The following is a 15,776-nucleotide window of genomic DNA, read 5'->3' on the forward strand; positions in this document are numbered from 1 at the left end:
AGTCTGCGCATGCGCGCGGCTCAGAAAGGCGAATCCTCTTTGAATCGCATTCAGACATCAAGGCGCTTTTTGTCTTAATGGAAACATCTGAACGCTTACAAGCGATATCATTTAAATCGAAGAACCCCAAGGATTGGTTAGTGACATACACGCAGAGATCTGCCACAACTATCAACACGAAAAACGCTTTAAAAATCTATCGTCCAGTAATCATCATCAACCGCGATTGGTCTCCTCTACACCAGCGCTGAGAAAAGTAACATGTATCACGTGACACTGCGCGCTCTTCCGCAGCTGTCTTTATAATTTACACCCGAGTAGATAAACTTTAAAAAACATCTGAATTATTGGAAAGTTATTATTGAGCAGTAAATAGTTAAAACGGAATAAATATTATTTAACCGTATCCCGTCTAAGAAGTTCCGTGCCGCCCGTCGCCGGAGCGCTCTTTGCCCGTTCCACCCGTCATCAGATTCATTCCGCTCCGGACGCTGCAGGATGTCTTCGGGCTGGTCAGCGAACGACCACAAGAGCTACTCGAACCCGCCGTCAGCTGCGGTGAAACGGGCGAGAAACGACTCGGGGAACAAAGTGACGGTGGTTCTGGGAGCGCAATGGGGAGATGAAGGCAAAGGAAAAGTTGTTGATTTATTGGCGACGGAGTCTGATCTCGTGTGCAGGTGTCAGGTAATATAATGTCAAACGATAATAACTGCATAATAAATCAAATTGCAAAATGAATGTGACTTTAAATAATCAGTTGTACTAAATGCATAAATATTTTACATTTATCTTAATAATTGGTTATTATATCTAATTTTATATTATAAATGGATTTTAATAATATCCTAAATCATTGTTTGCTGTAATTGCATTAATAAAAACAAATGAATACCATGTACTGCCAACAATACTAATAAATTACTTATAAAATATGCTTATTTATTATGCATATCTATAATTATAGCAAAGTATGCATTTGTCATAAATATAAATTTATTTATATAATTTTTATTAATAATAAAAAACGAATAAACATATTTATGTATAGGATTTTATTAATAATTAAAATGAATAAATAAACAAATATATATTTATTGATTTATAACGTTTTATTAATAATTAAAAACGAATACATAAATATTTATTTATATATACGTTTTTATTCATAACTAACAATAAACAAATGTTTATTTATACATTTGTGTTAATAATTAAGAAATAAACAAATATTTATTGATTGATTTATATATACATTTTATTCGTAATTAATGAGAAGTGACTTGACTTCTTAAATAAACAAATAAATAATTGTTTATTATTATTAGTAGTAGTAGTTATGCAGCTCCAAATCTCTCATTTCTCAAATGATTTTGATATTAACAGTTGCTGTGATATTGCTCAGTTCTTAATCTCTACATATTCCGTGTCATCACTCTTTATTAATCTAGTCTGATCAGTGTCTGTTGAGTGTTTACAGCCCGGTTTGGACTCATTATCATTATTAGTCACATGCAGTGTTTTTAAATGACTATTATATGCATGAACTATGAAATACTCTTGATAATTCGTGCATGTTCAGCTGTGTTGCCGTGCGAGTCTGAATCTGAGTGAATGTCAGTCCCAGAATTCCTCCTTGCCCTTCGCTGAGCTCGGGTCACATTCCCAGCGGTACTGGACATGTGAGAAGGCCACAGCCCATATAGTCTGTGGAAAATAAGCCTCTCTGGTTGGTGGATCAGGTGTGACACAGTGTGTCTGAGGAAATGGCAAGCCGGCCGTCTGGATGCTTTCAGAGGCACATTTCCAGGCCTCCCTTTTGGAGAAAATAAGAGCGTGCACTTTGAAGTTGTTGGTGTGCTTTGACTGTGAACCTTCCTGCATGAGGCTCATGTGGCTCTTCTGTCACAGGGAGGAAATAACGCTGGTCACACGGTGGTGGTGGATGAGAAAGAGTATGATTTCCATCTCCTCCCCAGTGGAATCATCAGCACCACATGCACATCATTCATCGGTGAGGAGGAGACGCTTGCAGTGGATAGATGTAGTGTTGCATCTGGCATTTTTACTGCATATGGAAACTTGTTTCCCCCCAAAAAATAAGACATAAACTTGTAATTATAAGGAAAGTCAGAATTGTGAGAAGAAAGTGAAATATTGAGATGTCAATTTTTTGTTATGGGTTTATATTAAGCAATTATACACTTACGTTTCCAAGAGTAAGTCAGAATTGTCAGAAATAAATTCAGAATAACAAGAGAAAAAAAATCTGAAATTCAAGACATAAATTCAGAATTCAGATAAAAAAGTCATAATTGCAAAAAAAGTAAATTAGAATGAAAAGTAAAAATTGCAAGAAATAAATTCAGAATAACAAGAAAAATTCAGAATTGTCAGAAATAAATTCAGAATAACAAGAGAAAAAAATCTGAAATTCAAGACATAAATTCAAAATTTAGAAAAAAAAGTCAGAATTTTAAGAAATAAATTCAGAATTACAAGAAAATAGTCAGAATTGCAAGAATTAAATTCAAAATTTAGAAAAAAGTCAGAATTGCAAGAAAGTAAATTAGAATAAAAAGTAAAAACTGCAAGAAATAAATTCAAAATTGCAAGAAATAAATTCAAAATTCAGATAAAAAAGTCATAATTGCAAGAAAGTAAATTAGAATAAAAAGTTAAAACTGCAACAAATAAATTCAGAATTACAAAACTTCAGAATTGCAAGAAATAAATTCAAAATTGCAAGAAATAAATTCAGAATTACAAGAAAAAAGTCAGAATTGAAAGAAATAAATTCAAAGTTTAGACAGAAAAATCAGAATTGCAAGAAATAAATTCTGAATTCAGACAAAAAAGTCGAAATTCCAAGAAAATAAATTCAGAATTACAAAAAAAAATTCAGAATTGCAAAAACTGAATTAAAAATTCAGACAAAAAATTCAGAATTGCAAGAAGTAAATTCAAATTCAGATAAAAAAGTCATAACTGCAAGAAAGTAAATTAGAATGAAAAGTAAAAACTGCAAGAAATAAATTCAGAATTACAGGAAAAATTCAGAATTGCAAGAAATAAATTCAGAATTGCAAGAATTAAATTCAGAATTGCAAGAAAAAAGTCAGAATTGCAAGAAATAAATTCAGAATTGCAAGAATTAAATTCAAAGTTCAGACAGAAAAATCAGAATTGCAAGCAATAAATTCAGAATTACAAAAAAAATCAGAAATGCAAAAACTGAATTAAAAATTCAGACAAAAAATTCAGAGTTGCAAGAATTAAATTCAAAATTCAGACAAAAAAAGTCAAAATTGCAAGAAATAAATTCAGAATTGCAAGAATTAAATTCAGAATTACAAGAAAAAAGTCAGAATTGCAAGAAATAAATTCAGAATTTTAAGAATTAAATTCAAAGTTCAGACAGAAAAGTCAGAATTGCAAGAAATAAATTCAGAATTTTATGAATTAAATTAAAAATTCAGACAAAAAATTCAGAATTGCAAGAATTAAATTCAAAATTCAGACAAAAAAAGTCAAAATTGCAAGAAAATACATTCAGAATTGCAAGAACTGAATTCAGAATTCTGAGAGAATAATGTTAAACTGACACATAAAAGAAGGGAAGGGAAAAAAGTTGCAATTACCTTTTTTTAAATTGTTTATTCTGTGATGGAAACAAGCTTCCATATACTAAAGACAGTTTATCACTCACTGATTAAAAGTGTGATGAAATCTGATGTTTTCAGAGACTGTAAAGTTGAATCCAGATTGACTGTGGTTTCAGTAGTGTGTGTTCATCTGCAGGTAACGGCGTAGTCATTCATCTTCCAGGATTATTCGAGGAGATCGACAAAAATGAGAAAAAGGGTATTGTTTCTCATGATTTCCACATACATGCAATCATCACATTCATGACTTGATTCTGTGCACAGGAATAATTTGTCTTTTTCTTTCATGAGAAGGGCTGAAAGGATGGGAAAAAAGACTGATCATCTCCGATCGGGCGCACATTGGTGATATAACTATGAATAATAGTGTTTTTTATTAAATATATTGAATACAGTGGTGGTGGAAAATTCATATAATGAAATAATAATACAATTGCATCTGTTTGTGTCAGTATTTGACTTTCATCAGGCTGTGGACGGACTTCAGGAGGTTCAGAGACAAGCTCAGGAAGGACAAAAGTATGCACTTTTTTATTTTTAATCAATTAAATTCAAAATTCAGATAAAAAAGTCATAATTGCAAGAAATTAATTTGGAATAAAAAGTAAAAACTGCAAGAAATAAACATAAAACAAAAAAATATATATGCAAAAAAAAAGTTTGACCTCCTCCTGAGTTTCATGACTTTCTGTTGCGTTTCTGTATTTGAGTAGTTTTATCGTTTTATAGGTTTTTGATTAGGATGTAATGTATTAATGTTGGTTCACAGTATAGGAACCACTAAGAAAGGCATCGGCCCCACGTACGCCTGTAAAGCGTCTCGCACCGGGCTCCGCATCTGTGACCTGATGGCTGACTTCAGCGAGTTTTCTAGCAGGTAAAGTCTGTGTGAGTCTTGTGATGCTGCTTGTATCGTATCGTATCGTTTCGAGCTGAAGTGTTGATAACTCACTGCTGAAGGGTGAAGAACCTGGTGCAGCAGTATCAGTCCATGTTCCCCGCTCTGGAGGTGGAGGTGGAGGGCGAGCTAAAGAAGCTGAAGGTGAGGTGTGTGTGTGTGTGTGTGTGTGTGTGTGTGTGTGTGTGGCTCTCTGTCTCTGACTCTCACTGCTTCACAGGATTACGCCGAGAGGATCAGACCTCTGGTCAGAGACGGAGTCTATTTCATGTATGAAGCGATTCACGGGCCACCGAAGAGAATCCTGGTGGAGGGAGCAAACGCAGCACTGCTGGACATCGACTTCGGTGAGTGTGTGTGTGTGTGTGTGTGTGTCTGTTTGTGTGTGTGTGAGAGTGTGTGTGTGTATGCGTGTGTGTGAGTGTGTGTGTGCGTGTGTGAGTGTGTGTGTGTGTGTGTCTGTTTGTGTGTGTGTGTGTGTGTGTGTGTGTGTATGCGTGTGTGTGAGTGTGTGTGTGTGTGTGTGTGTGTGTGTGATTGTGTGTGTGTGTGAGTGTGTGTGTCTGTTTGTGTGTGTGTGTGTGAGTGTGTGTGTGTGTGTCTCAGTGTGTGTGTGTGTGTGTGTATGTGTATCTTTGTGTGCGTGTGTGTGTGTGTGTCTCAGTGTATGTGTGTGTGTGTGTGTGTGCGTGTGTCTCAGTGTATGTGTGTGTGTGTGTGTGTGTATGTGTATCTGTGTGTGCGTGTGTGTGTGTGTGCGTGTGTGTGTGTGTCTCAGTGTATGTGTGTATGCGTGTGTGTGTGTGTGTCTCAGTGTGTGTGTGTGTGTGTGCGTGCGTGCGTGCATGTGTGCGTGTGTGTGTGTGTGTGTGTGTGTGTGTGTCTCAGTGTATGTGTGTGAGTGTGTGTGTATGTGTATCTGTGTCTGTGTGTGTGTGTGTTTCAGTGTATGTGTGTGAGTGTGTGTGTATGTGTATCTGTGTGTGTGTGTGTGTGTTCTTGTTTTTGTGTCATATCAGGACACAACTCTGTATAATGTCATGGGTATGACACAGGTATTACAAGGAGAGGTGACTTATGAGGACATAACCCATGTCCCCATTTCTCAAAACGCTTATAAATCATACAGAATGAGTTTTTTTGAGAAAGTAAAAATGCACAAAGTTTCCTGTGAGGGTTAGGGTTAGGTGTAGGGTTGGTGTAGGGCCATAGAATATACAGTTTGTACAGTATAAAAACCATTACACCTATGGGATGAACACACTTTACACAAAAACAAACGTGTGTGTGTGTGTGTGTGTGTGTGTTCTCTGTAGGTACGTACCCGTTTGTGACGTCCTCCAACTGTACGGTGGGGGGGGTGTGCACCGGCCTCGGGATCCCTCCCTCGAACATCGGAGAAGTGTACGGAGTGTCAAAGGCTTACACCACGAGAGTCGGGATCGGAGCCTTTCCCACAGAACAGCTCAATGTGAGTTATAGTTCTCAAAGTTAACTAAAAGCTTGAAAAAATAAAAATAAAATCAAATAAAAAACAAATTAACTTTTTTGAAATTAACTAGAAATAGAATAAACTTAAATAAAAAAGTACCTTTTTTTTTCATCTAGTTGCCAAGTAAACATTTGATGTTCAGAAATAAGTTAAACCATAAAAAAAAAAGTTTTTTTTTTTTTTTTTTAATAAAATAGTCAATTTTAGCTGAAATAAAATAAAAATACAAATGATAAATAAAACACGGATAATAAAATAAAAACATTTAGTGTAACTTGATGTACTAAAATAACTAAAACCAACACCATAAAAAAAACTTTTGTTACTTGAAATCAAATTTAATTGAGCTGAAATTAATTAATAAATATATATATAAACTTAGACTTATTTTGTTTCACATATTCCACATTAAACTAAAACCATTAAAACTTTACTATGAATAAAATAAGCTTTAACTGAATTAAATAAAATATTAAACAACTTTTTATTTCAGTTAGTCAACATTTTTCATTTCCATCTACATTAACTTGATATACTAAAATAACAAAAATTAAAATCATCAATAAATATTTTGTTGCTTAAAAATAAAATAACATTAAACTGAAAGATAGTAATATATATATATATATATATATATATATAAATATATATATATATATATATATATATATATTTAGATTTACCACCGGCTTTCCTGCTGATTTGGACAAATACAGAGTTACATCTGTTTTTTGGACTGACAGTACTTCAGTACTCAAATACCTTCGAAATAGCACCTCAAGATTTAAGTGCTTTGTGGCTAATAGAGTGTCCGAAATCTTGAAGGTTTCTGAGAACAATGGAGGTACGTGAATTCGTCAAGTAGGGCTGTGCAAAAAATCAAATGCAATTTTCATGCACATCTCATCAGTAAAGACGCTCCTGTAATTAGAAGTATATCTCCAGCACGTGCGTTCAGATCAGGGTTGCCAGGTTTTCACAACAAATCCTGCCCAGTTGCTTCTCAAAACTAGTCCAAAACTAGACCAATCGCGCTTAGAGGTGGTTCCACGATAAAAATTGCTTCCCGGGGTTAAAATATACGTTTTTTAGCAGGGTTGCCTTGGTAAAAATTCGCATTTTAGGGGCTAAATATCACGTTATTTGTATTGGGGTTGCTTCGACCTGCGGACATGAAAAACAACCACAGACTTGGCAACACTGGTTGGCATTTACTACACCGAGCCGTAATTCACTGACAATCTACACAAAATCGATGTTAAAATCGCAGGCGATTCTTTGTCGATTTTGAAAACGATTTTGTGTTAGTTGTCGGTAGACTACGGCTCTGTGTAGTAATTGCCGCTCCACCTGAACCAGTGTTGCCAAGTCTGCGATTGTTTTTCATATCCCCGGTTTAAAGCAACCCCAATAACAATAACGTGATATTTAGCCCCTAAAATGCGAATTTTACCAGGGCAACCCTTCTAAAAAAAATGTATATTTTAACTGCGGGAAGCAATTTTCATCAGGGAACCTCCTGGAAGCGCGATTGGTCTAGTTTTGGACTAGTTTTGAGAAGCAACTGGGCAGGATTTGTTGTGAAAACCTGGCAACCCTGATCCGAACGCACGTGCTGGAGATATACTTCTAATTACAGGAGCGTCTTTACTGATGAGATGTGCATGAAAATCGCATTCGATTTTTTTGGACAGCCCTATCGTCAAGCAATCCAGCAGATCTGGCGTCTAGAGGAGTGAAGGTGGATTCATTTTTGAAGAATGAGACGTGGATTTCTGGTCCCGCATTTCTTGTTCGATCACAAGAAGAGTGGCCAATGGACCCCACCTATAGGGATGTGATATTGCCTCATGATCCTGAGATTAAAAGGAGTGCTTTGGTAAACATGATAGAAGTCGATGAAAATTCTGACTCCATATCATATCTCTTTGATTACTTCTTCTCTTGGATTCGACTAAAGAAAGCCACACATTAATTTATGTGGTTCTAGTTGTTGGAATCTGGTGAAATAGTGTGCTCTGTCTTTCCCTCTCCCTCTCTCTCTCTGTCTCTCTCTCTCTCCCTCTCCCTCTCTCTCTCCCTCTCCCTCTCTCTCTCTCTCTCTCTCTCTCTCCCTCTCTCTCTCTCTGTCTCTCCCTCTCTCTCCCTCTCTCTCTCCCTCTCTCTCTCTCTCTGTCTCTCTCTCTCTGTCTCTCTCTCTCTCCCTCTCCCTCTCTCTCTCCCTCTCCCTCTCTCTCTCAATTCAATTCAATTCAATTCAAATGAGCTTTATTGGCATGACTGTGAAACAGCACAATGTTGCCAAAGCAATAAACAGTAAACAAGTTATACAGATATATAGATATGTAGATAAAAAAAATAATAATAATAATAATAAAATAAATAAATAAATAATAATAGTAAAAAAAAAAAAAAAAAAAAAAACCTATTCATGTCCATATTGTACATATATAATCACATAACACACAAAATAAATAAATAAATAAATAAATAAACAAAAAAAGTGAATACAGGGTAAATATTTACAGAGAGCATTGCTTAAGTACAGGAGTTTAGTTTTTGTCCCTCATGATGTGACAGGAGGACACATACTGCGCTGCGAGCTGGACACACTTCTCTTTCTCTCCCAAAATATAACTGAGTTTGTCAATGTCGCTTGCTTGCCTGAAATCTGGCACAATTTGAGCTATTTGGGTAAAGTAGTTGTCTCTAATGTGTTCATATTTGCTGCAGTGTGTGAGGAAGTGCAGCTCGTCCTCTACGAGTCTCTCTGTGCAGTGAGGACACAGTCGGAGCTCTCTCTCTCTCCAGCTGTGTTTGTGTCGGCCCGTCTCCACACACACACACACACACACACACACTCTCTCTCCAGCTGTGTTTGTGTCGGCCCGTCTCCACACACAGACGGTGATCACTCAGACGATACTTCGTCAGGAGCTTTCTCTTACTATAGTCTTTAATTTTGATCAAGTAAGGTGCCAATTGATAGCCAGTCTTTAATCTATAGAAGTATTTTAATTTGTTAATTTGTTCTACTTTGACCTGCCAATCATAGATGTATTCTTCCTGGGTTAGTTTTACAATTTCTTTAACTTTTGCGTGTCTTAATTGAATGGTTGAGCTGAGTTGGTGTTTTTCCACTAAATAGTGCGTGGGGTCACTCTCTGGGTGTCCTGTCCTGTACATAAGAGCGCAGTGATGGTAATCATCTGTCCGTGTGTCTGATAGATGGAACCAGAACTTGGCTGTTCTCTTCTGGATCTCTGCTAGAAGAGGGAATCTGCCCAGTTCTGCCCTGCAGCCGAGACTAGGGGCGTTTCTGTGAAGTCCCAGGATGTTCTTGCAGAACTCCAGGTGGAACATTTCAGTGGGTCTTTTATCCCACGATGTGTAGTTTAATTTAAATTTGGGGCCCCAGATCTCACAACCGTATAGAAGAATGGGTTTGATGATGCTGTCGAAGATTTTTAGCCATAATTTAATAGGTGGGTTGAATTTGAACAAAGATTTTCTAATAGTGTAATAAGCCCTGCGTGCCTTATCAGTCAGATGTTTTATTGCCAGGTCAAACTGACCAGAAGCTGAGATAGTGAGACCCAAATAATTATAACACGTCACATGATTAAGAAGTGTTCCCCCGATTGTGAAACTATATTTTTTGTCAGTAAGCCGAGGTTTTTTCTGAAAGATGATAATTTTGGATTTCTCCATGTTTATTGGTAAGGCCCAGTCTCTACTGTAATCTTCTAAAAGCGAGAGGCTTTGGTGTAGCCCCTCTTCATGAGGTGACAAGAGCAGAAGATCGTCAGCGTACAGGAGCCCTCGAGGGTCAGACCAGGGCAAGGGGACTTCTCAAGTGCTGATGCCAGTTCATTAATATAGATATTAAACAGAGTCGGGCTGAGGCTACAGCCTTGATGCACTCCTTTGTTCTGACTGAAATAATCAGTACGTCTGTCGTTGATCTTGACACAGCATTTGTTCCCGTTGTATATGTCCTTTATGATGTCATATGTCTTTCCTCCTATTCCGCTCTGAATCAGTTTTAGAAAAAGTCCATTGTGCCATACCGAATCAAAGGCTTTTTTAAAATCAATGAAGCAGCCAAATATTTTTCCTTGTTTTGTTTGATGAACATATTTTTCTATGAGTGTGTGGAGTGTGTAAATGTTATTTGAAGTTCTCTGTTTTGGCATAAATCCAATTTGACAATTGTTTAAAATCTTGTGTTCTTGGATGAACTGAATTAATCTCTCATTGATGATGGAGCAGAATAGTTTTCCGAGGTTACTGCTCACTGTGATGCCTCTATAATTATCTGGGTCATACTTTTCACCTTGTTTAAAAATCGGGGTTATCACGTTCTCTTTCCAGATCTCAGGAAAGTGTCCAGATTTTAATAAGAGATTGAATAATGTTAGGATAGCAAGTCTCAGTTTGGGGCTGCTGTGTTTCAGCATTTCATTAGAAATTCCATCTAAGCCACTTGATTTCTTATTTTTGAGGGATTTCATCTTCTCTGTCAGTTCAGTTAATTCTATGGGCTTGTCTAAATGATTGAGCTGCTCTTTTCTCGTGTATTCCAGGTTATTTAGTTGGGAGGTCAGATGTTTTTGGGCGAGGGTTGGTTCGTTTAGAGAATAGAGTTTTCTGAAATGTTCAGTCCAGATGTTTGGGTCATAGATGGGAAGGTGTTTGGCCTCTTTGGATTTATCTAAATTATTCCATAAATCCCAAAAAGAATTTTGATCGATTGCTTCTTCAATTTTGTTTATTTTAATTTTTATGTGGTCAGTTTTCTTCTGTATTAATAGTGACTTGTATAGTTTGAGCATTTCTTGATATGTGGCTCGTATTTGTTGGTTTGCAGGGTCTCTGTGTTTTTTATTTGATAATGATCTTAATTCTTTTCTTAGTTTTTGACAATCTTTATCAAACCAAGCATCTTTAGCGATTTCTTTTTTACATCGGTAATTTGTTCTTTTTCTGAGGGCTTTTCTGACCACTGTAGAAAAGATTTGAGTTAACTGTTTAGTTGCTAAATTGATACTTCTCTTCTCTACACTAAATGTAGTCAGGAGAAATGAGTCTATCATGTTCTCAGCGTGGGTGCTGTGGAGCGCAGCTTCATACTGGGCAGGACTGTCTTTACTCCATATAAATTTGGGGGGGAGCGGATATAATTGAACTTTCTGTTCAGAAGATGGCAGATGATTCCCTGACCTGTTGAGACTGAGGACTATGTGACTGTGGTCTGATAATGGCAGCTGTGCTCTCTCTCTCTCTCTCCCTCTCTCTCTCCCTCTCTCTCTCTCTGTCTCTCCCTCTCTCTCCCTCTCCCTCTCCCTCTCTCTCTCTCTCTCTCTGTCTCTCTGTCTGTCCCTCTCTCTCCCTCTCTCTCTCCCTCTCTCTCTCTCTGTCTCTCCCTCTCTCTCCCTCTCCCTCTCCCTCTCTCTCTCTCTCCCTCTCTGTCTCTCTGTCTGTCCCTCTCTCTCCCTCTCTCTCTCCCTCTCTCTCTCTCTGTCTCTCTCTCTCTCTCTGTCTCTCTCTCCCTCTCTCTCTCTCCCTCTCCCTCTCTCTCTCCCTCTCTCTCTCCCTCTCTCTCTCTCCCTCTCCCTCTCTCTCTCTCTCTCTCTCTCTCTCTCTCTCTCCCTCTCTCTCTCTCTGTCTCTCCCTCTCTCTCCCTCTCTCTCTCCCTCTCCCTCTCTCTCTCCCTCTCTCTTTCCCTCTCTCTCTCTCCCTCTCCCTCTCTCTCTCCCTCTCTCTCTCTCTCCCTCTCCCTCTCTCTCTCTCTCTCTCTCTCTCTCCCTCTCCCTCTCCCTCTCTCTCTCTCTCTCTCTCTCTCCCTCTCTCTCTCTCTCTCTCTCTCTCTCTCCCTCTCCCTCTCCCTCTCTCTCTCTCTCTCTCTCTCTCCCTCTCTCTCTCTCTCTCTCTCCCTCTCTCTCTCTCTCTGTCTCTCCCTCTCTCTCCCTCTCTCTCTCTCTGTCTCTCTCTCCCTCTCTCTCTCTCCCTCTCTCTCTCTCCCTCTCTCTCTCCTCAGGCGGTGGGCGAGCTGCTGCAGACACGAGGTCATGAAGTGGGCGTGACCACAGGCAGAAAGAGACGCTGTGGTTGGCTGGATCTGGTTATTCTCAAATACGCTCAAATGATCAACGGCTTCACTGCGTGAGCACTTCGGTTCAGTATATGAGTATCATGTGAACTATACTGAATATTATTATGTTTTAATATATGGTATAGTATGCATGCTACAAGAAATGTTATTGTCACATGACTTTATTTTATTACATGTGTACACCAGGAAGAGATACGGAAATAGAGACAGGGATTTGGCTTTTTTAATTCATATTTTGCATAAAAGTTGAAAGCAATAGGTTAACAATGAATATTAAAAATTATAGGATTTTCTGATGGTTGTTCTGTGTCGTTCTTCAGCATTGCTTTGACTAAACTGGACATCCTCGATGTTCTGGATGAAATTAAAGTGGGAGTAGCCTATAAGATCAACGGCAAGAGAATCCCGTATTTCCCAGGTAAAATGATTCAAAAATGTTCACATGATCTTCAGAAATCATTCTAATATCTAATAAATTACAGTTAAACAGATATTCACATAAGAAAGAGTTATTTTAAATAGTAAAAAATTATACTTTAACTGTATTTCTGTATTACTGTAAATCTAAAAAAAATAAAATAAAAAATAAAAAAATAAAAATCTACACAGACATTAAAATTTTTTAAAAAAAAGGTCAAAACCACACAACAAAACTACTTGCATAATGAAGTAAAAGGTATAATAGTGTCTCAATGATACTGAAATATTTGTATATATCCTGATAAATAAATTAAAAAAAATTATTGCAATTATTTAGTATGATTTAATTAATTTAATTCTTAAAAATAAACAGCATGGTTTGAAACATCTTCCAGCGTCATTTTAGCATCAACAAGATACTATTACAGATTTTATAACTTGTATTTATTATTTTAATTATTATTTTAATGTAAGTGTTTTTACATTTTACTCTTAAAACTCACTTTTTTTCATTTGTAAATTGTTTTGATGTTGTATTTCAATGCATTTCTATTTGATCTTGGTCAAGTGCTTTGAGATGCAACTTTTAAAGGTGCAATAAAAAATAATGTTTAATTTTAAAGCTATGTTTGTTGTGTGCTTTGTAACATTTATCTGTTTTTCTCTTTTTAATAGTTATACAGTTTTGCTGAAATGACATATTTTTTTAATTTAGTTTTATCCCATGCATGCACGCTTTATTTCTGTCTCGTTCTCTTCGTGCATCTCTCTGTGCTTCTAGCAAACATGGAGGTGCTGCAGAAGGTGGAGGTCGAATACGAGACGTTTTCCGGCTGGAAGACGGACACATCAGCGGCCAGGAAGTGGACCGACCTTCCTCCCAAAGCTCAGAACTACATCCGCTTCGTAGAGAATCACATCGGCGTTCCTAGTGAGTCCCAGACAGCGATACACACACGGCATCCTCCTGTCCATCAAACTCACCTCTGCATCTCTTCTCCGCAGTTAAATGGGTCGGCGTGGGAAAATCCAGGGAATGCATGATCCAGATGTTCTAGGATCGTGAAGATTCCTACCCACAATCCTCCTGGAGACTATCAGCTCAGCGGGACTCGTGGTTTTATTGGCTTGCATTCACGAAACTCTCTTAACAATGTTGTTCTTGATGGAAGATCAGCTCTGAATGGCTGTGTGTCCAGGCATTACATTGGGATTCGGTTGATTATGTTTGTTGTTTTCAGTGTGAGACACATAAACTGAATCCCCTGAAGCTGTGTTTATTTCTTTTTTTGGTTGCATGCATTTCATTTTCTGCTTTTAGAGTAAGGCCATGAAACAGGTTTATCCTTTGTGCTTCAGCGGGCTTCTTTCTGATGTCAGATTTAATTAGGTTAGCTGCGTCAGAAATAGATCCAGACAGAGAACACCGTGTTCTCTTCATCTATGCCAAGATCTGATCTGATCTCGGAGGAAAACCTCAGAGCCATGAGCCAGTCGTGACTAAAACAGTACAGGAACACGAGAAAGACCAGGTCAAATAATCAGACAGTGGCTGTGACTATAAACTCATTATTTGTTGTTTCATTATTTTTACACTATTTACTGTATTTATGCTAATTAAAAAGTATTTAAAAAATATTTAAATATTTTATTTTATTTACACATTGTATTTATACAATTTAACAATTATGATTATTGTTTTTAATTTATATTTATTTTATTTTTTTTCCACTATTTACTGTATTTATGCTATTTAAAAATTATCAATGTGTTTATTTAAATATTTTATTTTATCTACATTTATTGTATATATACACAATTTAACAATTATGATCATTATTGTTTTTTAATTAATATTTATTATTTACACTACTTTATACTATTGAAGAATTCAGATTTTTTTATTTAAATACTTTCTTTTATTTACAATTATTGTATTATAAAATGTAACAATTATGATTATTATTGTTTGAATTAATATTTATTATTTTATTTACACTATTTACTGTATTTATGCTATTTAAAAATTATTAATATTTTTTTTGTTTACATTTATTGCATATGTACAATTTAACAATTATGATGATAATAATAGTGTAAATAATAAATATTCATTAAAAAACAATTTACTTTATACTATTGAAAAATTTAGAATTTTTATTTAAATATTTTATTTTATTTACACTTATTGTATTTATACAATTTAACCATTATGATTATTGTTTTTAATTAATATTATTTTATTTACACTATTTACTGTATTTATGCTATTTAAAATTATTAATATTTTTATTTAAATGTTTTATTTACATTTATTGCATATGTACAATTTAACAATTATGATCATTATTGTTTTTCATTAATATTTATTATTTACACTATTTACTTCATACTATTGAAAAATTCAGTTTTCTTTTTTTATTTTATTTACACTTATTGTATTTTTACAATTTAACAATTATGATTATTATTGTTTTTTTAATTAATATTTATTTTATTTTCACTATTTACTTTATGCTACTTAAAATTATTAATATTTTTATTAAATGTTTTATTTTATTAACTAATTGTATTTATAAAATTTAACAATTATGATTATTATTCTTTTTAGTAATATTTATTATTTTATTTACACTATTTTATTCATACCAATAATCATTATTAAATTAAATAATAATTATTTTATTTGCACTATTTTATACTATTTACTATTTTTATTTATTTATTATTATTGTTTTGTTTTATTCTATAATGGCCCCAAATATCACAAAGGATATAAAAAATACACCACAGGAATAAGGTAAAGGTCAAGTCAAATAATCAGAGAACATTTTTAAACGTTTTTAAAAAAAATTAACTACTTATTTTATTTATTGTTTTTATTATTTATTATTTCATTAACATTAAAATATGTATTACTATTTCATTTATACTATTTAGTTATGTTCCTTATATACTATTAATTATTGTAATTTGTTTTGATTTGTATCACATGGAGAAATGCTCAAATGTCATTGCATTCGATCCAAAATATATCAACAAAAAAAAATATTTAAAATAAAGTGTTATGTACGGTTTAGTAAAGACATGCTGTAGCACCTGCTCGCCTGCAGGTGGCGATGAGCGCGTCCTCGCGTCCGTCCGCGCGGGTGAAGAAGAAGCGGAGTGTTTAAAGCGCGGGCACGT

The 15,776-nt window shown here is 35.5% G+C and overlaps 1 protein-coding gene across 1 annotated transcript; it reads left to right on the forward strand.

Annotated features, from left to right (window-relative positions):
• The first annotated feature begins 75 nt into the window (after nt 1-75).
• Nucleotides 76-13,860, forward strand: LOC132144931 (adenylosuccinate synthetase isozyme 1-like). The gene is made up of 13 exons (XM_059555523.1): nt 76-687; nt 1,912-2,014; nt 3,802-3,864; nt 3,960-4,010; nt 4,118-4,184; nt 4,435-4,542; nt 4,626-4,707; nt 4,784-4,910; nt 5,880-6,034; nt 12,096-12,220; nt 12,491-12,588; nt 13,372-13,521; nt 13,596-13,860. The coding sequence occupies exons 1-13, from the start codon at nt 499-501 to the stop codon at nt 13,646-13,648; spliced, it is 1,371 nt and encodes a 456-aa protein (XP_059411506.1). The 5' UTR covers nt 76-498; the 3' UTR covers nt 13,649-13,860.
• The last annotated feature ends 1,916 nt before the right edge of the window (nt 13,861-15,776 follow it).

The sequence above is a fragment of the Carassius carassius genome, chromosome 8, assembly GCF_963082965.1.
Source record: "Carassius carassius chromosome 8, fCarCar2.1, whole genome shotgun sequence".
Lineage (NCBI taxonomy): Eukaryota > Metazoa > Chordata > Actinopteri > Cypriniformes > Cyprinidae > Carassius > Carassius carassius.